The sequence below is a fragment of the Olea europaea genome, unplaced genomic scaffold (assembly GCF_002742605.1).
Source record: "Olea europaea var. sylvestris unplaced genomic scaffold, O_europaea_v1 scaffold2238, whole genome shotgun sequence".
NCBI lineage: Eukaryota > Viridiplantae > Streptophyta > Magnoliopsida > Lamiales > Oleaceae > Olea > Olea europaea.
Genome location: NW_019240420.1, coordinates 62,572 through 89,191, shown reverse-complemented (window position 1 = coordinate 89,191; position 26,620 = coordinate 62,572). Strand labels below are relative to the sequence as shown.

Below are 26,620 nucleotides of genomic sequence, written 5' to 3'. Positions count from 1 at the left end.
GCAGCAGTTAGAGACGACAATTCTACGATAAGTTGGCCACCATGAAGAAAGTGGGCAGTTATAAAGCAATTAAACAGTTTCTTAGCGGTTGATCACGAAGAGATCATTAAGAGAATATAAAAGGAAGAAAAGACATAGAGCAAAAGACCCCGAATCAAACACTCTCAAACAAAGAATATGTAATTTCAATTCCTTAGTTTAGACTTAAACATTTCTTTTCAGTACTCGTGTGCTTGCGCCCCTTGGAGACATTCTATTTAGTTCCAATTGTAAAGTCATCGCCAATAAAATACCCCTTTTTGGGACTTTGTTTCAAGATGTTTGTTCCTTACACAATCGTTTAATCCCTTTTTAATTGTTAGCGACTACCCGCGTAAAACAATTTGGAGGTTTGTTCCTTACACAATCGTCTGATCCCTTTTTAATTGTTAGCGACTACCCGCGTGAAACAGTATCAACAAAGAATATTATTGTGCTCACAATAATCATGTCAGGGATACAAAAAGAGCAACCAACAACGGTCATGAATAAGGAAACAATATGATGTCAAAAGGTATTTGAGATGAAATATGAAGTTCTATTGTACAAGGCATATTGTTCTACATCTTCAACAAACGTACTAATACTCTTTTCATTATCTAGGATACACAAGCTAGTGCTGATGAGCTTTGTGGTCTGTGGATGAAAACTTGAGATTCAACTAGATTTTCATATTGACAAAAGACCACACATTTTACCTTAAGAATACAGAACTCATTTTCTATGAACTTGTCAAATTGGCATTTGTAAATTGTAAATCAACTCGAAAAAACGATAGAAGTCAATAGCCATTGAAATGTTGGCAATTACACAAGAGTTGTTAAACGTGTACCTTGGATGGAGCCACATATAGACCATATAGGTAATTGTCAATGTTGGCCAAAAATCTGCATCACAGAATTTTAACTTCGCCTTGATAAAAAAGAAAGACACTTTACACATTTGAGAACCCTATGGTTTGCTAAGTGTGTCCAATGACTCAGATGATCTCGTTAGACTTTTGTTCAAGACCAGAAGTTGATCGCCGAACCATGGACAATCATCTTTTATAATTACGTGAAGCTAAGAGCCCAATTCAACTTGAACTTAACATGAAAGATGTGAGCCTCCAATGGAGGAACAATGCTCATATCCAACCAACCTACCCCTTAGAGGATCTTATATGCAGCAGAGATATGCTCATTTGACAACCTGGGATAAATGGTCAAAAATATTTTGTTGAACGAGATGTCGAGTCCTATCACTGTCTATCGAGATATCTCCCAAATGGTTAAATATCAATGTGTACCAATTATTTGCCAAGAAAGTTTGAAGGTAAAAGGCCACCTATAATAGAGTAATGTTGTGTGCCTACAAGCACCATTCTAGTGCAAAGAATTGGGCCACCTCAAGTCTAATGACATCAACTAGATGTAAAAAAGGGTAATGATAGACCTTCGATATGTGGGAAAATTAGCTAAAGTTTGAACAGTTTTGTTTGACACTTTACCCGTGAATACCACGAACAAATTTCAGTACAGGGTATGCATTATTTCACAATCTAGACAAAAAATTTCGTATCCAACTTATGTTTGGCTTGATAATCAAAGTGGATACAAATGATGCACCACTCCTGGTAACAGTGACATTGTATTCTAACTTGTTCTCCTAATGTACATATAACATACAAGAAGATGGTGAGGATGACGATGTAACGATATTTGCTTCTTCTTCTTCCTTTTATTTATTTATTTTTTTAAAAGAAAGAGTTGGCTACTTCTTGCAAAATTTTGAGGTCAACAATAATTATATAGATGTAATCTTGTAAGAGCATTCCGTGGTCTTTAGGTTTACTATATGAAGCTTAATTCTGTCAAGTGTACAAATGCTACGAGCTCGAGAAAGTTATCGAGATTGTGATCAATCAATTATAGGGACTAAATTATACATTTAATAGAAGGCCACGACTTGAAGAGTAACTCTCCTTCAACTCAAATTGTGAAAAAAAAAATAGGAATAATATTATTTACAGACATTCAGACATAATATTCATGTGGCATTAATAATTAAGATGTATCAGACCCTCGTTTGATTTTCATTTTTGTGAAAATAAATTTTTTTCTCTTATATTTTCAATCACAAATTATTTGACCTTCATTAAAATAAGTGTCAAACAACTAGTGTTAAACAAACCCTCCAGCTAATAGAAAACTACCACGTTAGTTCATGCTATACCCACAAATATCTACATATAGATTCTGGTCACCTCCATTACCTAGCACCCCTACATGAGAAACCCCTTTGCGCCTTCATCTGTACAAACGCACACATGGAAGATGACGACTTCGGAGATCTCTACACGGACGTGCTAACGACGACGTTTCAAGCCTCCCAGCCACAAATTGATGCGTCGGCAGCCGGAATCAAATCGACGTCGTTTCAGGGTCGCTCGATCGATCCGAGGATCAATAGTGACGATGAAGAGATTCTGCACGGAGCTCAAAATTCTAGGAATTCGAATTCCCAATCGGCCGATGGTTTGAATTTGAATGTCGTAATTGTAGAAAAACCCCTACCCGAACCGAGAGGGTTCAATTTGAATTTGGGTTCGAATCAAGAGGGAAAGGGGATTCCAGGTTTACCTGGGAACAAGGGTGGTGAGTTGAAGTTTGAAAGTAGGGTTTCGGAGACTTCTGCGGGCTCGAATTTTGCGGTGGCGGAGGATGATATTAATATCGTAGTGGAAGAGGGGGACAATAAAGATGATGATTTGGTCGAGAAAGATGAGAACTTGATGAACAGAAATGCCAATAATTCAGTGGACGAGAAGAAAGGAAGTGTTAATTTCGCCAGCGAAAGTGGAGTTGGAGAAATTGGCTCGGAGTTGTTGATCCCGGGATTATCAGGTGAACCGGAGAATCGTGGGGGAGAAGATTTTGAGGACGAGTGGGAGAGTGAAGAAAGTGAAGACGACTTGCAGATAGTGTTGAATGGGCCAATGGGGATCGAAAAAATGGCGGGAATGGATGACAATGACGATGAAGATGGGGAGCCACTGGTGATTGTCGAGGATAATGGTGACACAGGCCACCACCACTCGCAGATGACGGAGGAGCAAGTGTGGGATGGTGAGGATGTGGGGCCTGGGCCAGAGGGAGAAAGGAAGGAGTTGGGTGAGGCAGCCAAGGCAAGTGGAGGAGGTGCGGTGGCTTCGACAGTCGTGCAGTCTAAGATTGGGATCAGCAGTCATGCTTACCATCATCCCTTCCATTCACAATTCAAGGTCAGCATCTTGTTCGATGAGAACTTGAAATGTAAATTGGATTGTAGTTGTACTTGCTACATTTGTATGGTGAAAGTGTGGAAACTAGTGATATTGAAGTTTATCAGAGTTTGTTTTACTGGTGGGGTTAACTATTGTACTGGTTGTAATCTTTCACTGTCAATGAAATTAATTACATTCTTCATGAAACTAATTTCTGACTTGTGTTATTTTGTAATGCTTGTATATAGTGATGTCTGGAAACCTAAAGTCTATGGTTATGTTGAAAGTTATCAATCAACTATGCAATTATGCGCCATTTAAGGAATCTTTCAACAGGGGAGCAAGAAGCCTATTGAGTTTATAGGCTAGGCAATACCCTTTACAATCAGAAGTTTGCAGATAGGCTATGAATTGTTTCATTCAAGTGCATGTGAATACAATCTTTTCGCAGTTCCTGTTGCCAAAAGCATTTATCAGCTAATAGTTTCTATCCAGATGCATCTGAAACGATAATTGGAAAATTTAACACGTGATTACATGTCAAATGTGTAATCACTAGAGCTCAGATTTTTTGGTGCCGCTCTTAGTTCTGTTTTCTGTCACTATTACTCATGGTCAAACATGATTTCTGAAACATATCGGTATATTTTGGTATGACGGCTAGATTGTTGTAGGCATTTGCAATAACCTGGTAAATGGTCACTACCAGCACTCTGGCACGAAAAATTCTTGAAAACGAACTGCGATGTATTAATGAGCATTTCATTTAAGTCACTCTAGGAAGCTTCCCACTTTATCCCTAACCCTAAATCAATCATATTGTGAATGATGTATGAAACCGTTAGTATCATTTGCCAATTGCACACTGCAATTTTAAGTATCTCATACCTGGATGAATTATGCCACTGGACTTTAAAATGGCGAGAATTTTTTTGGAAAGCTAATTTTGGCTAAGTTTGCTAGTAGCATTTGACTTTTCAAGACTTTTATCTCTACAGATTTTTTGAATTTTACTTGATATCTTCTGAAGTTCTATCGCATTTGAAACAAAATGGTGACAGCTTATTTTTTATTTAATTTGAATAGCATGGTATGGAAAACAACTGAAACTGCCTTTTCAATTAATCATGAATGGTTCTTGTCAAGTCCATTGTCTTGTACTTCCTCATTGTCTAATTTTGGGATTAAGACTGTAGGGGAAGTTTAAAACCAATAGTAATTATTTTAGCAAATAACCATTGTCTGGTGCTGATGTTGCGTTGAACCAGAAAAGACAACTTATGTATTTATGTACCATCTAGTACTTTGTCTATTGATTAAATTCTCTTTCTAAGTCTCTGCAGGGTCTGCTTTAACGTAGTGAAAGATAACTATAATTTGGAACTTTGAATTTCATAAATGTGCAATCTCACTATTTTTTTTATTTGTTCTAATATGCTCGAAAGCTTTACTACATTCTTTTAACTGCTTCCTCGACTATGTTAACTTGTTTTCTTTCCCTGCCTTTTTGCCACTGGGAATCATTTAGTACGTGAGACCTGGTGCAGCACCTATGCCTGGAGCTGCTTCTGTGGGACCTGGTGGAATCCCGGGTCAAGTTCGTCCAACTGTCCCCATTGGCCCTATTGCTGGACGTGGTAGAGGTGACTGGCGACCAGCAGGAATAACAGGTGCTGTTCCCATGCAGAAAGGGTTTCGTCCAGGTTATGGAATGCCCCTTTGGGGAGCTAATGCAGCAGGGCGTGGTTTTGGAAGCGGATTGGATTTTACTCTACCATCACACAAGTATGTTATTTAGGTGCATATGTCTGAGCTCCAACACAACAATGTTCTTGATTCTTGGTTGTTTCACTTTATGTTTTCCTTGTATGTCACTAAGCCCCTATTTGAGCTCCATTAAAATGTGTTTTTGGGAAAAATGTATTTTGGAATAGTGATTTTTTGAAGAATGAGTGGTTAAAAAAGAAGAAAAGTTTTGGATTTACGTTTAATAGTATTTTTATAAGAGAATGTGTCCTTAAAAAAGGAAAGAGAAAAATGCATTTCGGATAAACTGGGACTCAAACAGGGGCGAAATCAATATTTCCAAATGGCATATGACTGCCTGATGGAATTGGTGAGTGAGACTATCATTCTTAACCTGATACCTACAAAGCTTGCAGTATCTTATAACTTTTATATCCAACTGCAGTTTCTTTATGTAGTTAGGCACCTTACGAGTCAATAGGAACTTTGTAGATTGTATTTGGAACTTTCATGTTTCAGTATATGATATCATGCATATGGTTTATAATTATTTTTTGTGTTCATGGACATTGTGTCTAATAATCTTTTCTGTTGGTAAACAAATAATTCTTCTCCTTTTTCTATCGTCATATCTTCTGTTCTACCTAAAATTTTTGACAAGATACAATCTAAAAGTTCTGTGTAGTTGAGTTATATCCAAATGAGGTCCATTCCCATGTTAATCAATGGTTTCAAAGTTGCAAGTCTGATGGCCTCCCCTTTGATGTTATACACGCATGTACGCATGTCCACATATGATCTCAAAATACAGTTTCTTAAGTGGATGTGACTTATAGTTTGGGAAATACTATATAGAGGGAGTACATTTAAAGGAAGTGGTAACCCTATATGCAATTGCGATTATTTAGTGTATGATGTTATTGGGTAGCTCATGGAGAATATATTAAAAAATGTGTGCATTATTTTGTTCATGGCATTGACTAATTATGGCTTAGTTCCAAGTTAGGGATTAAAAGTTTGGTTGAACTATAAGCAATGTGAACTCATGTAGAATATATGTACGTAAAATCTTATTGCTTACAATGTCCACAAGATACATTAAGGAATTAATTATTTAAAAATGATTGTTAACGAAGTGAGCTGCTAAAGGGCTTGTTATCTTGCTTTATTCCTTTAATCTTTTCCTCTTGATCAATTATCTTTTTACCTATCAAGGAAGAATTGGCATGTGTTCTTTCTTACTCTCTTTCTCTCTACCTCATTTTCTCTCTAGCGGTCCTAAGATAACATGGAATTCTAACTTAATTCCGTTAAACATTCCACCTTTATATTTATGATTTCACCACAATTATGGGGGAATACTTTAGCAATTGAAAAGATTGAAGAACATCATTAAAGTCCTGGGTGGTTGGACTTTAGTTGGGCAGTGCATGGACTCGAATAAATGAATCTTGTTATACTCTTTCTCAATGTTTTCTTAATACAGACGCTGCTACCATTTTTTTGGGAGTGGCTGGTACACCTTTTAAATTGTCCCTTTCTCTCTCAACCATCCATTATGACATATCTACTTGACGCCGTCTGATAAAAAGGTGTCAAATCTTCTGGTAAAAAGTTAATCCTTCTTCAAAATTAAAAAAAAAAAAAGAAAAAAAAAAAGAAGCTTTTTGTGGTAGGCTACTTTTGTTAATAGATGATTTTTTTCACTACAAATTTATTAGAAAAGAGATAATCATTTGTTTGTGTATCTGAAGTTAGCATTGCATGTACCCAACTTTTATGCTGAGAATGTGATACATTGAAGAAGAAAAATTGTGCAGATTTGTTTGTTGTATGTTACCTGTGTTTGTATATATATGTGTGTGCGCACGCGCGCTTGTGCCAAAAAGATGAGTTGTTAGATCAGACACGGGTTTTGACAAACTGGTGTAGACATTTGAGTTTTCATGGTATTGTGCTTCCGTATTGGCATATCTGACACTTGACTATTATTTTGGACCTTGCTCACCCTTTAACTTCAAATGTGAGTTTGAAGTGCATTAATAGCTCTTTATTATAAACAATTTTACTGCATTCTAGCTTCTATTACTAATTCAGTACAATGGTGCCCCTGTGTAACATCTGGTTGTCGATTTTCTAATAATTCTTAATAGTTACTTCTGTTTTGAGGTGGCAACAATTCTTGAAATTAGTTTCATGATGCTATTAGTTGTTTGTGGTCTTATTCACATTTTGAATAGTCATTGTTTTATTTTTTTTTGGTAAAATCTAAACACCTGTACTCAAGGTGACAAAGACTGGATAAAAATCATCAGGATGTATTCTTTCTACAATTTACACTTGTTTGGTTGTCCTGATTAGTGATTATATGTGATGGTGTATCTTGTCTGTCCTGATGAAATGCTGGCAATTTGCATTATGGATAATTTATGTGCTGATGATAGAGCTTAATGCCTTCTTTTTTCTATTTTTAGGACCATATTTGAAGTTGATATCGAAAGCTTTGAGGAAAGGCCATGGAGACTTCCGGGCGTTGATGTCTCTGACTTTTTCAACTTCGGTTTAAATGAGGACACTTGGAAAGATTACTGCAAACAGCTGGTAGGCCCCTGAGTCAAAATTTGCATTAGTTTCGATGCTTAGTTATATTTGTTGAGCTCGCACATTTATGTGCTTATTTGTTAATCGATCCATGGAATTGGAAGCTAAGAAGTTGAAAAAATATCTTTAGGAACAACTCCGCCTTGAGACAACTATGCAAAGCAAGATTCGTGTCTATGAAAGTGGGAGAACAGAACAGGTAGTGTATTGCCCTTTTACAGACACACACACACACACACACACACAGCACTTGCATGTATGGATACTTCATTTGGACAATGTTCGTGTATGATACTTTTCTGTTACCATCCTTTTGATTAAGAAAGTGTTCCTTGAGTTTTATTACTCATTCTTCTCCTTTTGCTTGCGGTTGTATTTTAGGATTATGATCCTGATCTCCCCCCCGAGCTTGCAGCAGCAGTTGGCATCCAAGATATTCCATCTGAAAATGCAAATCTCGGAACAGACACTGGTGGAAATGACTTAGCAAGAGCATCAGCACGTGGACGGCCCCCTCTTGTATGTTTTGGAATCTATGTTTTCTTTATGATTCATGTTGGAGGAGATTTGAAAGCTTTTATTCATGCTACCTTTATGCTTGATTTTGGGATCTTTATGGAATACCATAGCCACTGTCTTCTTCACTTAATTCTTTCTAGGAAGTTATTTTCAGCTTTGCCCGTCAAAAGGGTCAATATATGTTCTCTGAAGTTTCTAGTAAGCAAACCAGTGGCATTATTATACAGAGTTTATTTGATGTCAGAATATCGTCTCACCAGCATTCTTTCATTTGATACTAGCCTGTTGGCAGACCAATACCGGTAGAAACTGGTTCTGGCGATCGTCTCCCATCCATTGACACCAGGCGTCCACGAATGCATGATTCAGATGCAATAATCGAGGTGAGCAGTCACCTTCTTCTCTGCCTTGGCACTAAACAAATTTGTTAACATCACTGCATCTGTGACACACTACTGATTTTTTTGGCGAACAGATTGTGTGTCAGGCAGATGATGATGACATGGCTGAGCATCAAGAAAATGAACCGTCGAGAAAGGATCTCAGAGGGGATGATGAGATAGATGATCTTCTGCAGGAGGATACAGAAAATTATGATGGCTTTTCACATGCATATGATGGTCGTAAGAAGGAACTGATTGGAAGAAGTGCACAGTTCAATAAAACTGATCATGATGATGAGATTGTAGGCGATGATGCTCTGGATTTACCTTCAGAAGCACCTGGAAAATACCATCCTGGTCGGGAATTTAGTGTCCCCCATGAGGAGAGGTAGTAAAATGTTGTATGAATATCTTTACATTATCTCCACATTGACTGGTTTCCTTTTCCAGTCTCTTTAATTATGGGTTACTGGTGGTGCTTCTTTCTATGCAATCCTCCTGCAAATTGGATAACATCCTAGGAGCTAATGAGTTTGATTGATATTAGCATGGTTACCTTGCAGAATGTTCGGTAGCTTCTTTGTGTAAAGCAGGATACTGAATTTCATATACCTGCAAAAGAAAGAAGCCTAATAGACAAGTTCTTATAGAATTGAGTTTCACTGAAAAAAAAAAAAGGGCTATAAGAAAGGTTTCAAAAATACCTAATAGCGAGACTGGGGGAGTTTAGAATGGATGGGAGCCCATTTCTAGTTGACATAATTTATCTGTAGATTTATTTTGAAGGATACTTAACTAGTTTGGGATGGGAAATATTCTTGTAATTTTCTTTCAGGTGTTTTACTAATCCTTTTTGTGAGATTGCCTCATCACTGAATTACAAACACGTTGAATGATATATCCTATCATCAAAGAATTTGGTCAACTTTCTTATTATTGCGTTTGAGGTTAAAACTCTTCATGTTGTCATTTACCCTTTTTTTGGTTGTTCGGCCATAAGCAAAAGAGGTCCAAGAATTACTGTGTCCAATATGAGTATATATGATATATGTTAGTTTGGTTTTTAGTACAATGATTAGCATATAATATATCTAATTACTCATTGAAACAACTTGCATCTTGTACTATCTAAATGCTTTCAAATTGCTTTAATAGGCAGACGAAAGGAAGAGCTTGTGTTGGGTCCCCCAGAATAGCTTCTGGTGAATTTGAAAAAGAAGAGCAACATGGTGATAATGAGAAGGGAGAATCATTTGAAAGTGGGGATGGTAATCACAGTCCTATATCATCTCCTGTCACCATTGGGTCTGCTGGGGAGCAGGTTGTGAGCGATAGGGGTAATACTGACAATGATTTGGAGGCAGATGAGAGAAGCTTTGAAATGGAAAGAGAGGAAATAGTTTTGGATGCAACCACCAGAAATGATGCACCAGAAGAGGAGAATTCATTGTATTTTACAAAGAAACAAGCTCAAAGTCCACAAGGGGAAGAACCTTCCCAAGAAAATGATGGTGGAGAAGACTCGAAGGCTCCAAGTAGTAGTGAAAACAGCAAACAAAGATCAGAAAGTAGTAAAGATTATCGAAAGTTCCACGACAGTGTCGAGGACAATACCCTTCAGGATGATTGCTCTATGGGCACTGATAACATCAGGAGACGAATGGGATATGAGGATACTGATAATAGGAAAGGTCATCGTGAAAGACAAGAAACGAGAAGACACCGCATGGAAGTGAAGGGGGGAGAAGATTCCTATGCACATAGAGGTGTGGATCCTAACTCATCAGTCCATATGCATGTCAAAAGTAGTATAGACAGGCGAAAGGAGAGTGATGTTTCTGAAGGAGGCTGGCATTGGAGAGATGAGGATATATATGGGAGAAGGATGAGAACCAATGACACGAGAAACAGGGAGCGTGATGGGGAAATTGGGTCCAGGCATTGGAGCAAGGTTAGAGAAAGTGAGAGGGGCGAAAAAGATGAATATCAACAGCCAAAAAATCAGTTGGAAAATAGCAGCTGGAGGGGAGCTAATCATGATAAAGATTTGGGATCAAAACATAGAGATAGGGTTGATAATTTCAAGAGACGGAATGAAAAGATGGATGATCTTTACAGCAAAAGACGCAAGGAAGAGGTACCTATAAGTAGGGAGTACACTGAAAATGAAGTAACCTCACGTCATCACCGAGAAAGTAGCAGCCGGAGGAAGAAAGAAAGAGATGACGGCTTGGGTCAACGAAAAAGAGATGACCAAACGAGGTTGAAGAATGACGATCTACATTATGTTAGATTAAAAGAAGAGGGATCATTTCAGAGGAAGAATAATGAGGGGAAGAGAGAACGTGATGAATGGCATAGGCTTAAACAGTCCCATGATGAAATTTTACCAAGGCGAGAAAGAGAAGAAACACGTACAGGAATGAGAAGTGGGCGAGGTGCTGAAGACAAAACATGGACTGGTCATCCTAGAGGGAAAGATGAATATAAGGGATCTGGTAGAGAGCATAACTCTAAGGATATTGGGCGGCAGAGCGAGCAGCTTAAGAGAAGGGTCCGAGCTGATAATGATAGTCTTTCCCAGCATAGGGGCTATGAAGACGTTTATGCTCGTGTGAATCAACTCAGTAATAATGAAAAAAGAGCAAGGCATGAAAGGCCTACCACTCATGAAGAACGCATTGCGTTTGCTTCTGACACTTCTAGGCTACATGAAAACAAACACAGAGAGAGCAAGAGAAAGAGTAAAGAATCTGAGAGCGGAGATCATAATTTCTTGATCCCTTCTAAGAGGAATAAAGATGAGCACAGTGGACAGAGAAGTGAGATGGTACGTCTTTCTTTAGACCCGATTCAATAGCATTCCATGAAGGCATAGCTTCCAGTAGAAACTCTGATTGTGAAATGAGTTAATACTACCAAGCTTACATAAGATTGTATTATTAGTAATACTTTGATTATCTAGAAATCTACAAATTGGTTCGATATTTACTGACCCGGTACTGTGATTTTCATATATGCTTGCCCAAGTTTTTTTCTTCTTTCCTTTTTTTTTTTTTTTTTTTCCCGAGTGCTGGGTGGGGGTATATGGAAAGGGTTTCTGTATTCACGTGACTATGTTAAGAAAAGGAGAATTATATGCATTTTTATAGCAAAAAAAGACTTAATTGCTTAAGAATTATAGTAAGTAGTCATGATACCTTAGCAATCTGAGAGCTGCAAGACCACTGCCATCCCGCCAGCAGAAAACAAGGAACTTATCCAATCGCGCGTGTGTGACGAAACTTGCTAGAGTAGCTTCCCATCACACATGTATTAGGATAGTAGTACACATGTATCTAGATTTCCCTTTGCCCAAAATGTGGTGCTTGAATTCAAGTAAAAACATTGTCATGCACTCAGGTTCAAATAATTTATTTTATTTTTTGTCTTTAAATAACATTTTGGCACTCAGAAGTCAGATGAGAACTTCTGACAATACTAGTAGGAGATACCTTTTGAATCTCTAATAAAGTAAATAATCTCAAGTCTCTTACCTTAATTGAATTTCGATAGATTATTGGGTAGTATTAGAAGCATATCCATTTTTTGCAACTTTTGTCATCCCTAGATGTTTAATAGATCCTGAAATCTGGGCCACTTCTCGCTAACTCAGAAATGCAAAAAGTGCAGACATCAGTTTTTTAAACTCAATAATTTCAAAATAGTAATTACCGAATAGGGTATTCTCAAACAATGAATTCTGATATCATGAATAGGAAATGAAGTTATTCAATATGGGACCAACAGATTAGAAGGCTACTAAAATTGTTTTGGTGGTTTGAAGAGGAGGACAACATAGATTTCAGATACCTTGGCAATTCATGTACTACAGTGCAAGCCAAGCGTGATACTCTAGTTCTATGATTACAGAAATTTCGCAATTGCAGTCTTAATCATGAAAAGTGACCAATGGAAGATGAAAGGGAAAACTCATGTTAGATTGAAGTGAAATCTAGTACTTTTATCTTTTTCCTTTTCTTTTTCCCGTTAAAAATAATAACTAGGTAGCTTCATGAATGATGGAAACCACTTCACTAACTACACATACAAAAGTAAATTGATGAACCTCATGCTTCCCTTTTAATTTAACAATGACAGAGAAAATATATTTGAAATGAAATGACAATTGCTGTTTCTAAAAGGAAAGTATCTCTCCTTTTTACCTCTTAGAATGTCTGTTTATGTGCTCATGTTCTACTCCTACAATCTTATAATTTCCTTTCTCCGATTATTCAAATGTGCTGTACTGTGCTCCTATTCTATCCCGTAGTGCAGAACGATGGTGCCAGATTAATAATGTTAAGATGTGTAAAAAGAAAGAAGAGTAAGAAATTTACTGGATGCTAAATGTGGCAATGGCAGTGTTCTGTTTACAGGATGGCAGATAGAGACCAAATGGAACTATATTTGACAGATTAAACAACATGCTATCTTTGAGCACGTATCTTTTGGGTCACTCGATCACCCTTCAATTTGAATTAGCAATGTCTCCTTGCATGATATGGATTCCTTACATTCATAATCTGGATGAGTAGTTGAAAATTCAGCTTCGTGAATTACGTATTTCGGTTGCTTTACTTATGCTGTTTCTTTGAGGCGATACATGTGTGATGTAAAATTGGATTCTGTTGGCAAAATTGCCATGTCAAGAATACAAAATCAGTCTCTTTAAGTTTTGGTTTAATCTGTTTACACATCCTTTTCTTCTGCTGTTGTTTCTGAATGATTTTTTTATGTAGCGCTTGTTAATTTCTAATGAGTTTTACAATTTTTAGTTTTGGTGGACCTTTTATTATAAACAGCCTATTTTCTTATTGGTTCGCGATCATATCCTTACAGATTCCTTTAACTCGGAATTATAATAAGTGAGACAATGTGCTTTTTATTCTTGTAATTTTCACATACTTTTTCCAGCCTTTTTTGTCTTGGCAGGACAGAGGTCGGAAGAGAAGGTGGGAGGGGAGAGTGAGATGTATTATTACTTAAATCATTGACATAAATCATGGTTTAATAACTTCTATATATTTGTATACAGCAATTACATCTGATGAGAATTCAGGAATCTGGAGCCTCACTGCTAACACTAGTTACAATGCATACATAAATGACTCCAATCCTTCACACACAACTTTAACTCTTCAGTAAATGATTTTATGGAAATTTGGGGTGCATGGTGGATCTGGAGCTGTTGATTGGTGGCATTGCATTACTAAACCCCCGACGGTCCAAATCAAGAATGCATTGCTCACTTGGACAGAAATGGACCAAAAAGCTAGAGAGTGAACTCTCAAATAAATATTTAGATAGTGAAGTTTTTCTAGATTAATTATTGCTCCAGATGCCCAACAAATCATTCTGTGCTTTATTTGAATTATAATTTTCTTGCTGCAAGCTGTACCCTTTCCTTCTTTTATAGCTTTTTCCATATTTTTCCCCTTTTCTCTGGGATAAGCTTTTTACCATATGGAATGAACTGTTTGACAAGATTACTATTTTTCTTCACTTTCCACTTTCCCCCTTTAGGTGAAATTGAGAAACAGAACAGGTCAAGAAAGTGGTGAGAATGAAATCTGTGTAAATAGTGATCCTTCCAGAAAGCGCAAGGAAGAGGTCTCATCAGATGAGGAGCAGCCTAACTCGATGAAGGGACGCTCTAAATTGGAACGCTGGATGAGCCACAAGGAAAGGGATTTCAGTATGACTTCCAAATCATCTTATTTGAAGAGTAAAGATGTAGGCACTTACACAGCCCGTGACACTTCCTTGGTCAGCAAACTTCCCGATGGACTTTCAAAACAGGTGGAAGGTCAGACTCAGCCTTCGGCTAAAGAGAAAGACACTGGAGGTGCAGAAGTCAATGATGCCGATACAAAACCAATGGATGACAGACACTTGGATACAGTGGCGAAGTTGAAGAAGCGAAGTGAGCGTTTCAAGCTCCCTATGCCAAGTGAAAAGGATGCCATGGTGATAAAGAAAATTGAAAGTGAACCTTTACCTTCAGGGCAAATTGAAACCCAGCCAGATTCAGAGATCAAACCAGAGCGTCCAGCACGAAAAAGGAGGTGGACTGGAAATTTGAATTGAGCAGCAGAGCTTCGGTTGATCTTTAATTTCTCTTCCCGATTATATTATATCTGCTTTGCACCTTTTTTACGGTCACGACATGCCTAGTTTGTGACCTGCCATTATAATGTACCCCTTTAATAGGATGACAGAACTGTATCCATGAGACAGGCATTACTTTTTCATTTTTAGTACGTGTATACATGATTAAATATAACATGACACTGGCCGCTGATGGGGCTTAACTATAACTTCTGAAGTCATTTATAGATGTATGGCATCTATAAAGTGCTACTAGTGAATAAGGTACCTTAGGATCTGGCCTTGCGTGAAGATGAAGCTCCGCGAATGGAGGTTGTTTTTGCTTGGCTTCTTTAAAATTAGAATGTTTTGAGATTTGGAGAATGCTCAGAACCCAGCAAATGAATGAGAACGAAGCTTTGGATCGCAGAGGGAACTGTGGGTAAGAATATGATTAGAACCAGATGAATATGGTTGCTAGTGTTGTATTGTATCTGGATTAGTTTTCTTTTACATTTTTACCACATTTTTTGACTTAAAAATTTTGGTTGTTCATGTTGTTTTGAAGCCAAATAAGATATAGAAGTAATGAAAGAAGGGGAATTATAATGATAAACCGGTGTTCATCTTGAGATTAAGTTCAATCAGTTTGCAGGTTTCTGAATTTCATACGATATGAAATCATTGCAGAGCTTTCGGATTTTTGATTTTGCAATGTTAATGGTATAACCATGCATGGTTGGAATTGACAGTGCAGGATGGAGTTTCAAATAGGCAGTTTAAATCTTTGTATGCAAGAATTAAACCATTTATAAATTAGACCGTTTTAAACGTAACAATCAAACCTACCTTATTACTAATAATATTCAAATAACAATCGAACAAAACCACAAGTTATATCAAGATAATTCGATTGACACGACCATACACGACCCACTACAACCATCAGTATTATTGGAGGTCATATTCAAGAAACGACTCGACTATCGATCTCTAAATATCCTTCTAATGGTACACTTGTACGGCTATCAACTGTCCACGTATATCACCAAAATCTCACGACACCTTTATATACATCTCATGACCCAATAATCCGATTCACCTTATCTAGATCTCTCTCATTTTATTGCAAGAATAATCTCAAGAAATGGCCAAGAAAGAGATGGAAGTGGTGAAGGGTTTGGACATAGAAAAATACATGGGAAGATGGTACGAAATAGCTTCATTTCCATCGAGATTTCAGCCCAAAAATGGTGTAAATACAAGAGCCACTTACACCCTGAATCCTGATGGCACTGTACATGTTCTTAATGAGACATGGAGTGACGGAAAAAGAGGGTTCATTGAAGGCACTGCATATAAGTCTGATCCCAATAGTGACGAGGCGAAACTCAAAGTCAAATTCTATGTGCCCCCTTTTTTGCCTATAATTCCTGTCACTGGGAATTACTGGGTTTTGTATATTGATGAGGATTATCGGTATGTTTTGATTGGCGAGCCCAGTAGGACGTCTCTTTGGGTATGTCTTTCTCCTCTCTCTTTTGTTCCTTTCATATATATCTTTAGCTTTTTGAGGGTTACCCGAATTAGATGATTTGTTTTTATGTTTTTCATATTAATAATTCTGGATGGTTTTAGAGCCTGTTTGGCTGAGCTTAAGAAAAGAACTATAGTTATTTGAGGATAAAGATAGCTATTAGAGTTGTCTTTAATGTTAAAGTGTATTTTGGAACTCATTCTTGTTGCTTATAAGTAAATTTGTGTGAGAAAACTCTTTAGGCTTCGCCAGGCATGCTTGATGTTTAGTAAGTTGGATGAACACAATATTTGAACAGAAGAAACTCTCAAGTCTGAACAATAAAATTATGTGCTTGTTTGGGAAAAATTATCATCACAGATCTAAAACTACTACTCAACTATTCACTACTCATTTATATGACATATTGAAGTAAGAATCATAACAACTTATTTAAGTAATGTATGTATCAAATGTGAGAGAACATAAATGAAGTAAGAATTGTTACAAATGAATTAATGTGTTCCAAAAAATTATTGTGTGTATTTGCTTCAGATCCTGTGCAGGCAGCCCCAACTTGACGAGGAGATACACTACATGCTTGTACAGAAGGCTAAAGATGAAGGATATGATGTGGAGAAACTCCACAAAACACCACAGTCTGATCCTCCACCGAAGAGTGAAGATGCCCCAGCCGACACCAAAGGGTTTTGGTGGATTAAGTCCATTTTCGGGAAGTGATTTAAATATAAAATGTGTGAAAATAACGGAAATAAAAGTGCAGTTTGTTATATCGACTAGTCTTGTTTGGTTGTATTTGCCCTTTGATCTTTGTAAATTATGTAATTTTCAGTGTGTTTTGGATTATCAATGAGAAGTCTGAATGGGAATTTTCAATTCTCCTTGGGTTATCGTCATCATTTTTTATTTTTATTTTTAATTCCTTAAAAGGATTTTAAGGGACTATGGTATTATGGGAAGTGCTACATGTACATAATTGTCTACATAATGATGTTCATAATTACACGTGACATTGAATCTAACATTTAATTCAAATCTCATACTTGCACATCAACAATCGAATGATTCCACATCACATTATGGAATGTGCAATAATTATGTACAAGTAGAATTTTCCTGGTATATAAATGTCCCCCAGAATATCTCCTTTTTAGTACTAATCTCAAAGGTGGATATGTTTGATGACCAAAACATTTTATTTTGTTGTTGATTAGGTTGTACCTCAATAAGGGACATTGACTTTGTTTTAGTTCTTATTAATGGCACGTATCTAGGTATTTTTCCTTCCCTTGTTTCATAATAAATATTTTTATGTCCCTTTCACAATAAGTGACATTGGCTTCAATAAATAGAACGAATTTTAACTTCATTAATATTATGCATATTGAATATAAACTTCATCATTAGTTGTCACCATGAGATACGAGTTCCAAATGTTCGATTCAAGCTTTGCACAAATTGCATCAAAATTCTTGAATGAACTTCCTTCTTCAAATTGCAGCCTGCTCAAATTTTTTGCAATAGCCCTTCTCCCAATTCATTTCTCACGTATGTGACCTCATTCGAACCACAATTTGTCAAGAATGCACAATGTGGGCCCACCTTTGAACCCATTATGGTATCGCCATAGACATTCTTTTGTTTTGCCCTTAGCACAGAGGATAGAATAAATTTCATCCGTCTTTGGTTTCTCTATATGTTTATATTGGATTTTATGTACAATATTAAAGAGATGAAAAAAGATAATCAAGACAAGAGTATACGTGGTTCGACGGTGTGCCTACGTCCACGAGAGTGAAATGGAGATTTCTTTATTTAGTAGTGAAAAATAGAGTTACAACATATTATTTATATTAACCATAGCTTGGGCCCATATAAGACTTTAAGATCCGTACAGAAAATACCCCTGTACTCGATGCCGTCGCTCCACTCTGTTCTATTCGATGAGCTTCGCTCCGCGCCGACATCAGTCCATTTGATCCAGGACCTGTGTTCCATTCTATATGAGTCACATACACAACAGTTTATTTATTTGTTAGTATCAAAATACATATTTTCGTACACACCAATATCCATAAACCTAGCTTATAAGATAGATAAGCTAAAAAATAACTTATAAGTTGAGTTTATGAATTTATGAGATTTCAACTTAAAAAAAGGCAATTGTTTTGGCGAACATGCTCTTCGTTCATGTCTTGTTAAGACGTAAATATAGTACCACTGCACCCACACAAAGAAATGGCCATGCAACTCAGGGTCAATTGACCCACCGACTGTTCTTCCAACTCTCTCAACGCGTATCGTAATTATTTACAGCATATAAATCCTAAAAAGCCCCGTTTAATGCTACACTCTTAGATCCCATTCCAATACGGCCGCTATTCTTCCTTTCACACACACTGAGAGAGAGATGGGCAGGAGATCTGGAGCTTGCTTGAGATGTTGTTTGCTGATATTTGCGATGGTGTCTGCACTTTGTGTATCTGGGCCTGCTTTTTATTGGAAATTCAAGAAGAGTCTGGCATTGGAAGGCGTTTCGGCTTCTTGTACTCCTTGCATCTGCGATTGTCCATCTCCTCAATCCCTTCTTCAGATTGCCCCTGGTATGTGCTTTTGGACTCTTCTCTGATCGTAAATAGGCTTTATCAATGAATTTGGCATCTGGGTTCTCGTGATTTTGGTGATTATGATATAATTTGTAGTTTTCCATTGAATTTAAAAGGCATTGTTGGGTAGTTTAAGTTTTTATGCTATTTTAGGTCATCATTTCTTTATTGATTCGGAAGAATTCGATCCGTGCACTGGTCTCTTCTCTTTTCTTGACCAGTCAAATAATACATGGGAAGGTGAATATTATTTTCACTCATTTGTTGGACACGATAATTACATGCTGCTTATTAAACCAGTGGCATTGACTTTATTTGTCTCGGGTGTGTAAGAGTGCTTTTCCCAAGCTAATGCTTCATTTAGAAGATAAGTTCTTGATGTGGAATGAACTTGATTCATTTTGTACTAGAGTTTCTTTTGAGGGAGTAATTCGCTTGATTTTAAAAGGAACAAATTAGACAAGTGTGCTGGCTACATTCTGCATAAAATTGGGAAGGAAGAAAAATTTTTATAAATTGTTTTAAAAAAAAAAAAAAAAACTATTTATTCTTCTTAGTTCCTTGTACAGACATATTATTTTAACAAATTTCCATGAATATGATGCGCTATTGTTGCAAATCTCAGTGAATTCAGGGTGTGAACAATAAAAGAAACTAAGAAGAATGAAGATATCCTATCTAGTTATATGGTCTATATAATTAGTGGATTCTTTGATACTAAAGTGATTAATATGCAAAGTAGTCAGTGAAATTTGAAAACCATATCCTCATTTGCATTGTTTGGGAATCAAATTAACTTTCTCATTAATGCTTGTGTACATTATTTTACGAGGACCACACAGTTGTAAGTTATTTGGTTTGGTTATCTTGATAAGTCATGCCACATTGGTAGTAAAGTATCCCCTATTATATTTTACTAAAAGAAGGTTGGCAAGCCTTGCCAAGTGTCTTTATTGACCTTGGGAAATGAAGATAGATTGTGACTTATCTTTGTAAAGTATTGTGAACAATTACAATAAATGGAAACTTACATCTCATTATTGGCAATCATGAACTCCATTTAAAAAAAAGTTAATTGTATACCAGAACTGAGTCTTTCCATGACTCGAGAATTACTAAAGATATGCATTTTCTGCGAAAACTTGATTTTAATGTTAAAAACTGGAGTTTAATGACAAAGAACGAACCACTTGGATCTTTTTGAGTTGGCTAGATGTTTTGCATACAATTAGGCACTTTTTATACTTGCCTAAATGAACTATTCATTGGAGAGAAATATTCTCTTACATTAAACATCTCTCTCTTTTCCCTTATGTATACCATGGGCTACTTTTACAATCTCATTTATATCAATTAACGAAAAGCAAGGCCAAGCAAAGTCTCGTCTGCTAATTCAATTTGGCCGAGTTAGAGAGGGTCTTCTCTCATTCATTTTCTCGTGATCAGCATAGTATGTATGTATGTATCTATATATATATATATATATATATATATATATATATATATTATTTTATTTTCTTTTGGTATGGAAGTTAGCCCCTTACTGTCAAAAGAAGGGAAATTGTTCAATGACTATGTAGTATTGAACTTTTAGCTATGGAACATCTTTTTATGCAGTATTTCCCTTTAGCTGGCGCCCAAAAAAAATAATAATAAAAAACAACAAAGTGTAAGCATTGTAATGATTTCTGGGATTCATACTACAATGCTAGTATTAGCAGCCTTGAGGTCATTTTCAGTATCCTACCTTGTATGTTTTTGTTTTCAGATTGCTTGTTTGATTACTAGATGCATTATATTTGGTTCGGACTTGTTGGGGACTAGAAAATTAATTTGCATTAACACTTTCGACCTTTTTCTTTGTTTGCAGGTTTGGCTAATCTTTCTGTCCCTGGTAAGAATTCCATGCGATAAAAAGAACTTCCTTTTACCCTTCCCCTTTCATCCTGGGAGAAATCTGGGGTGGGATCTGCATGGGAAAAAAAAATTGGACTCTGATGTTCATTTGTGACAATATAAAATATTTACAGTTGGTTGAGAACTGGCATGAATGAACTTGGGAAATAAACTTATGTTGCTTTTTCATTCTTACAATTTATAAAATGGTTCCAAAATTTGGAAGTTGGCACCAAACTGGACTTGTCATTCTGCCTTGTAAGGTGTCATCTCTGTTCTTTCTTGTCTCGAGTATCCTAACTCATTGCCTGGAGATAAAATTTGATCAATAATGTTATTAAAAAGACAAACCCTCAATTCATTGCATTGATCACTCTAGCAATTAATGGTAAAATCTAGTTGATGATGGACTCAGGTTACATCATTGGGTTGGGATCATAATTGTTTAGATGCCATTGTCAAGAGAAAATAGCCCGTTTCAGTTCTGAACTCAGAAATCTTTTGCCCATAAGACATTGATAATTTACAATGATGCTCAATCTTTTGTGATAAATTCGCCTACCTGCATGATGTTGCAAGTGCAGCTTGGGAGGGATTTCGTGTAGGAATTAGAATTCTTTTCGGTGATTTAGATACTGGACACAAATATTACAAGGAATCCATGAGCATGAGTTTGAGTACATCGTTTTAATCCTTTAGGTATCATCTTATGATGAGTTTTTCTGCATTTGTTCTGAATTCATGATGCGTATTAAATTTTCATTGCAATAGATTGCGGAAAAGATGATCCTGATCTGAAGGAAGAGATGGAGAAGCAGTTTGTGGACTTGTTATCAGAAGAACTCAAACTGCAAGAAACTGTCAGCGAAGAGCACTCCCAACGAATGAACATCACATTTGGGGAGGCTAAAAGACTGGCATCCCAATACCAGAGGGAGGCCGAGAAATGCAATACTGCCACAGAAACGTGTGAGGCAGCCAGAGAACGAGCTGTGGCACTGCTCACTAGGGAGAAAAAGGTAACTATTTTGTGGGAACAAAGAGCTCGACAACTCGGTTGGGAAGGGGAATAGTTACAACTAACTACTTAATTTCTGATGCTCTATATGAAACCTATATATGCTCAAAACTTAAAATTTTTTACTAAATTTTCTGTCGTAGACACCCCCTCTTTTTTTCTATAGATAAACATCATTCAAAAGTTTTGCAAACAGTTTTTTGATCTGTGTATGGGATTCTTTTTTTTTTTTAATCAGTATTCCTTCTTTTAAGTGTGTTAAGAATTTCTAATGTGTCAGGGGCCTCTCAGCATTACCTTCAAGAACCGAGTTCCATTAAATCTAGCCAGATCAAGTATTTGTGTGTGTTTGAATTCTTTCGTTTGTTTTGGGGGGTGATCAGTAACGAAAAGTTGATAACTTTGTACATGTTTTATCAAGCGAATTCATAATAATAATAATAATAATAATAATCAAGAAGAAAGTTAGACTCATATCACAACACGTCCTACATAATTTGCTACTGCGTATCGAACATGCACAATATCATTACATCGAATTGGGCATTCTGATTCCAGAATCAATTGATTGATGATTTTTATGAAGAATTGTGCAATTTGTTCGTTATTCCATGGCATATCTTAACCTATAATTCATCAAAAATTAACATGTCCTGATGTAAATATCTTTGATATAGATTCATTTTTGAGAAGTTTTGTTTTGCCTTTTTGTTTTTGTTTTATTATTTATTTATTTTGGTATCAATTAATTTATTTTGTTTTTAATGTGTTTTAAAGGAGTATTTCGGTTATTAATAGTAAACATAGACGTGAATCAGAGTCGCTCGATTTGTTATGATCATCTAGAAAATTTGCATCGTATAGGGGCTTCTTTCATTCAATATGATTTGAACATATTTTGTGCATGAACTTGACATAGCCGTATACAAACATAACATATATCAAGCCTAACATATTCTATAACTCAATTGCAAGAAAAAAAATAAAAAATCTTAATTTTCCTAAATAATTGTAGTTAGTTCTTAGTAGATAAATAGTAAAATTTTGCATCGTTCATGTACAAAAATATTAATTAGTATATGAATGTTTACACTACTTATTCTACTAAAAATGATCTTTTGAGATAGAAAATTCATATGATATTAGAGTTCAAAACATTTAAAAAAGCCATTCGATTCATCTAAAACTCAAATAAAAGGTAAGATTTCAACATTAATGTTCTTGTATGGCCACCATTTTTCTAAGCACATTAAAGCCAAATATCCATGTATGTTGTTACGGTAATGTAGTTTCAAATGCTGCTCTTAATATTGTTGAATTTTTAAGATGAAAATTCAAGACTCATTATTGTTACATTTTTTTCAATATGACGGGATGATACAATAAACATGATTAAACATAAATATTATCTTGATACAATTGACATGGCCCTATATATCAAATATACGTGTATCAAACTTATAATTCCTTGGTCGGATTTTATGCAAACAAACTTAGTCCTGAATCTATCCCGGCTGTGGTCCTTATTATCCCAAGGAGTAGAATAGAGAACCGAATGTATAATCTAGAAAATATTATATATTCTATATGCTTTCTTATTTTAAGATTTCATTTTCTGATTTTATTGTGTTGTGATAGCTAACATAGTGATTGTTGACATCATTTTTCTAATCTTTCTTGATATATGTTCATTTCTATATACAATATAATTGGGTCAACAATTAAATTTTATATTATACTAGTCGCTATCACGTGCGTTACACAAATTTTGTATTTATCGTATTTTTATTAGTGTATGAATTTTAGTTTTTTTGAAAAGTTTTTGAAACTATCTAAAAATATTTCCATAATATAAGAAAATAATTGTAAATTATTTTTACAATTGCATAGGAGTATGTTATCCAGAAAAAATATGCTTGTATATTTCATGCTTGAATAAGAAATATAAAAATCATTTTGCTTGTATTCTTTGATAATGTTAATATGATTGAATTGAATGTGAAGATTATATTTCTAAATTTTGTGTAATTCAATATTGTAAAATAAAAAAAAACTTTCCGCACAGTGTGTAGAGTTCGCAAACTCTTCGCGCAGTAAAGAAAAAAACATTTCTGCACAGTGCGAAGAGATGACAAACCAACCCTCAGAGCAAAAAAAAAAAAAAAAAAAAAAAAAACTCTTCGCACTCTGCGAAGAGAGTTAATCTCTTCACACAGTGCGGAGAGTTGGTCTGCACCATGACAAAACTCTCCGCACAGTGCGGAGAGAAAAAACTCTCCCCACAGTGCGTAGAGAGTCGAACGATGTGCGGAGAGAAAAAAACATTTCCGTACAGTGCGGAAAGAGTTGAACCATGTGTGGAGAGTTGGCAAACTCTTCGCACAGTGCGAAATAAAAAAAACTCTCTGCACAGTGCGGAGAGATGACAAACCAGCTCTCCGCACAGTACAGAGAGAAAAAACTCTCCGCACAGTACGAAGAGTTATTTTCAAATTCCTTAATTACAAGTCAAATTTCAAGATTGTAAAATTTTCATATATACAACGAAACAGAGTCAAAAAACATGGCTCAAAATCAATTATGTTTTCTTTAAATTCCAGTCACAGTTCAATTTCTGAGCATGCAAATCATATTTAAGATATTTGAAAGGAGCTTTCTCGTGATTCATACAATGAAATAATATGTGAGTTATGCAAAGAAGGAAATATTGACAGTACCATGACATTTCTTTCACAAATGGAGGCTCTAGGGTACCACTCAAATTCAATATTTTACACTTGCTTGATAACAACTCTTGGACATTAGAAGCGGATACAATTTTCAATGAAATTATACTTTCGGGTTGTAGGTCAGGAATTAAAATGTTCAATACATTGCTCAAAAGTTGTTTGAGAAAATGCCTCTTCGAACTTGCAGATAAAGTTCTGAGAGTTTTTGTTTTTCTTTTTACACTGTGCGGAGAGATAATTTGTCATCTCTTCGCACTTTGTGGAGTCTTTTTTTTTTTTGCTCATACGCGGAGATCTTTTTTTTTTTTGTCTCATGGAGTTTATATATACTAATTTTTTTTAATGTTGTTGGCATGATGTATGTGTGGAAAAATATTTGTCAATCATCATAAACAAAATTCTTCACAAAATGCAAAAAATAAAAATGTATAATAAATCTTCTTATTACGCTAATAAAATTAAAATATATATATTTTTTTTACAAATAACATAAAAAAATCATTTTTATTTTCAACAAAAAAATACATTTAAAAATTAACAATTTCATAATCACTTTTTTTTTTAAATTCTCGAAAATACAATTATAAAAAAGGAAACAATATTGAATTATAACATTTAATACTTAAGAAATTCAATATTAAACAAATTTTATACATTTACAACAAATTATAAATCCATATATGCAGCTTACCGTATTTGCAAATAACTTACTATATTTGCACCTTACCGTATATATTGCCTACTGTATTTGCAAACAACTTACCGTATTTTCACCTTATCGTATTTGTAACTTATCATAAATGCTGCTTACCGTATTTGCAACTTACCGTATATGCTGTCTATTGTATTGCAGCTTATTGTATTTTTATATATCGATTTTTGTACTTACAAATACTGAGAATGCAGAATACCATACATTCACTTACCAAACCAAATTCACTTACCAAACCAAATTTTAAAAAAATTCCTAGATTTTTATTCTTTCAACATAAGCATAAAATAAATATTAAATATATATGAAGCACAAAATATAAATGTATATGAATATGATGCTCAATCTTCAATTTTCTAATATTGAATTACACAAAATTTAGAAATATAATATTCACATTCAACTCAATCATATCAATACTATCAAAGAATACAGGCAAAATAATTTGTATAATCTCATATATTTCTTATTCAAGTATGAAATATACAAGTATATATTTTTTTAGATGACACAATAGTGTTATGCAATTGTAAAAATAATTTGCAATTATTTTCTTATATCATGGAAATATTTCTAAATATTGTTTCAAAAACTTTCTAAAAAACTAAAATTCATACACTAATAAAAATACGATAAATGTAAAATTCGTACAACGGACGGGACATTCATTGTGCATAGAGTTTTTTTTTTTTTTTTAACTTTGCACTGTATAGAGAGTTTGCCAACTCTTCGCACTGTGCGAAGTTTTTTTTTTTACTCCGCACTTTGTGAGGACAGTGTCCGCACAGATTGTGCGGACTATTCGCACCATAAGCTATCTCTCCGCACTGTGCGAAGAGATTTTTTTTTTACTTCACACAGTATGGAGAGTTTGCCAACTCTTCGCACATGGTTTGCCATCTCTCATACTATGCGGAGAGTTTTTCTTCTTTTTTTACTCCGCACATGGTTTGCCATCTCTCCACACTGTGCGGAGAATTTATTTTTTATTTTTTAAAACTCATATACGAAGAGTTTTTTTTGGTTGCTCATGGCAGTTTATATTTACTAAAATTATTATTTATTTTTTAATGCTAGTGGTATGATGTGTGGAAGAACATTTGTTTGACATAATTATTTTTTTAATGCTAGTGAAATGATGTGTGGAAGAACATTTATTTGACATAACTAAAATGAAAAAAAAATGACATCATGCATATTAAAATTGGATTCATTTACTATTGTATGAATAGTAGACCTTCATTTCCCTTTTTATTAGAAGTTAGATACATGATAGAAATGGGCAGGAGTGAAATTAACCAGAAGAACCAAAAATCAATTAAAAAAAATTTGAGATACTTCGATTTACAGTTCAAAAATTTCAAAAATGTGGTAATGCAATCAATAAAGGGCAGGTGTTGAGGTGGAGCAATGTCTACTATTTTGTTATGTTTTCAATTTTTTTTATGTTAAATATAAAAA

The 26,620-nt window shown here is 35.3% G+C and overlaps 3 protein-coding genes across 3 annotated transcripts; all 3 read left to right on the top strand.

Moving 5' to 3' along the window:
• The first annotated feature begins 2,269 nt into the window (after positions 1-2,269).
• LOC111380976 (FIP1[V]-like protein) lies at positions 2,270-15,277 on the top strand. Its single transcript, XM_023004658.1, has 9 exons — positions 2,270-3,301; positions 4,812-5,068; positions 7,504-7,630; positions 7,761-7,829; positions 8,012-8,149; positions 8,431-8,532; positions 8,625-8,920; positions 9,688-11,362; positions 14,098-15,277. Exons 1-9 carry the CDS (start codon positions 2,348-2,350, stop codon positions 14,659-14,661), a joined length of 4,182 nt encoding a protein of 1,393 aa, XP_022860426.1. The 5' UTR covers positions 2,270-2,347; the 3' UTR covers positions 14,662-15,277.
• Positions 15,278-15,742: 465 nt separating this feature from the next.
• On the top strand, positions 15,743-17,088 carry LOC111380975 (temperature-induced lipocalin-1-like). Its single transcript, XM_023004657.1, has 2 exons — positions 15,743-16,180; positions 16,733-17,088. Exons 1-2 carry the CDS (start codon positions 15,809-15,811, stop codon positions 16,916-16,918), a joined length of 558 nt encoding a protein of 185 aa, XP_022860425.1. The 5' UTR covers positions 15,743-15,808; the 3' UTR covers positions 16,919-17,088.
• A 1,231-nt stretch (positions 17,089-18,319) lies between these two features.
• LOC111380978 lies at positions 18,320-21,848 on the top strand. The gene is made up of 3 exons (XM_023004661.1): positions 18,320-18,801; positions 20,675-20,698; positions 21,472-21,848. The coding sequence occupies exons 1-3, from the start codon at positions 18,609-18,611 to the stop codon at positions 21,771-21,773; spliced, it is 519 nt and encodes a 172-aa protein (XP_022860429.1). The 5' UTR covers positions 18,320-18,608; the 3' UTR covers positions 21,774-21,848.
• Positions 21,849-26,620: the final 4,772 nt, after the last annotated feature.

Coding starts and splice junctions, on each gene's coding strand:
- LOC111380976 (XM_023004658.1), top strand. CDS start 2,348: ATGGAAGATGACGACTTCGGAGATCTCTACACGGACGTGCTAACGACG. Junction 3,302..4,811: donor CCTTCCATTCACAATTCAAG/GTCAGCATCTTG, acceptor GGAATCATTTAG/TACGTGAGACCTGGTGCAGC. Junction 8,150..8,430: donor CACGTGGACGGCCCCCTCTT/GTATGTTTTGGA, acceptor ATTTGATACTAG/CCTGTTGGCAGACCAATACC.
- LOC111380975 (XM_023004657.1), top strand. CDS start 15,809: ATGGCCAAGAAAGAGATGGAAGTGGTGAAGGGTTTGGACATAGAAAAA. Junction 16,181..16,732: donor CCAGTAGGACGTCTCTTTGG/GTATGTCTTTCT, acceptor TATTTGCTTCAG/ATCCTGTGCAGGCAGCCCCA.
- LOC111380978 (XM_023004661.1), top strand. CDS start 18,609: ATGGGCAGGAGATCTGGAGCTTGCTTGAGATGTTGTTTGCTGATATTT. Junction 18,802..20,674: donor CCTTCTTCAGATTGCCCCTG/GTATGTGCTTTT, acceptor CTTTGTTTGCAG/GTTTGGCTAATCTTTCTGTC. Junction 20,699..21,471: donor GGCTAATCTTTCTGTCCCTG/GTAAGAATTCCA, acceptor TCATTGCAATAG/ATTGCGGAAAAGATGATCCT.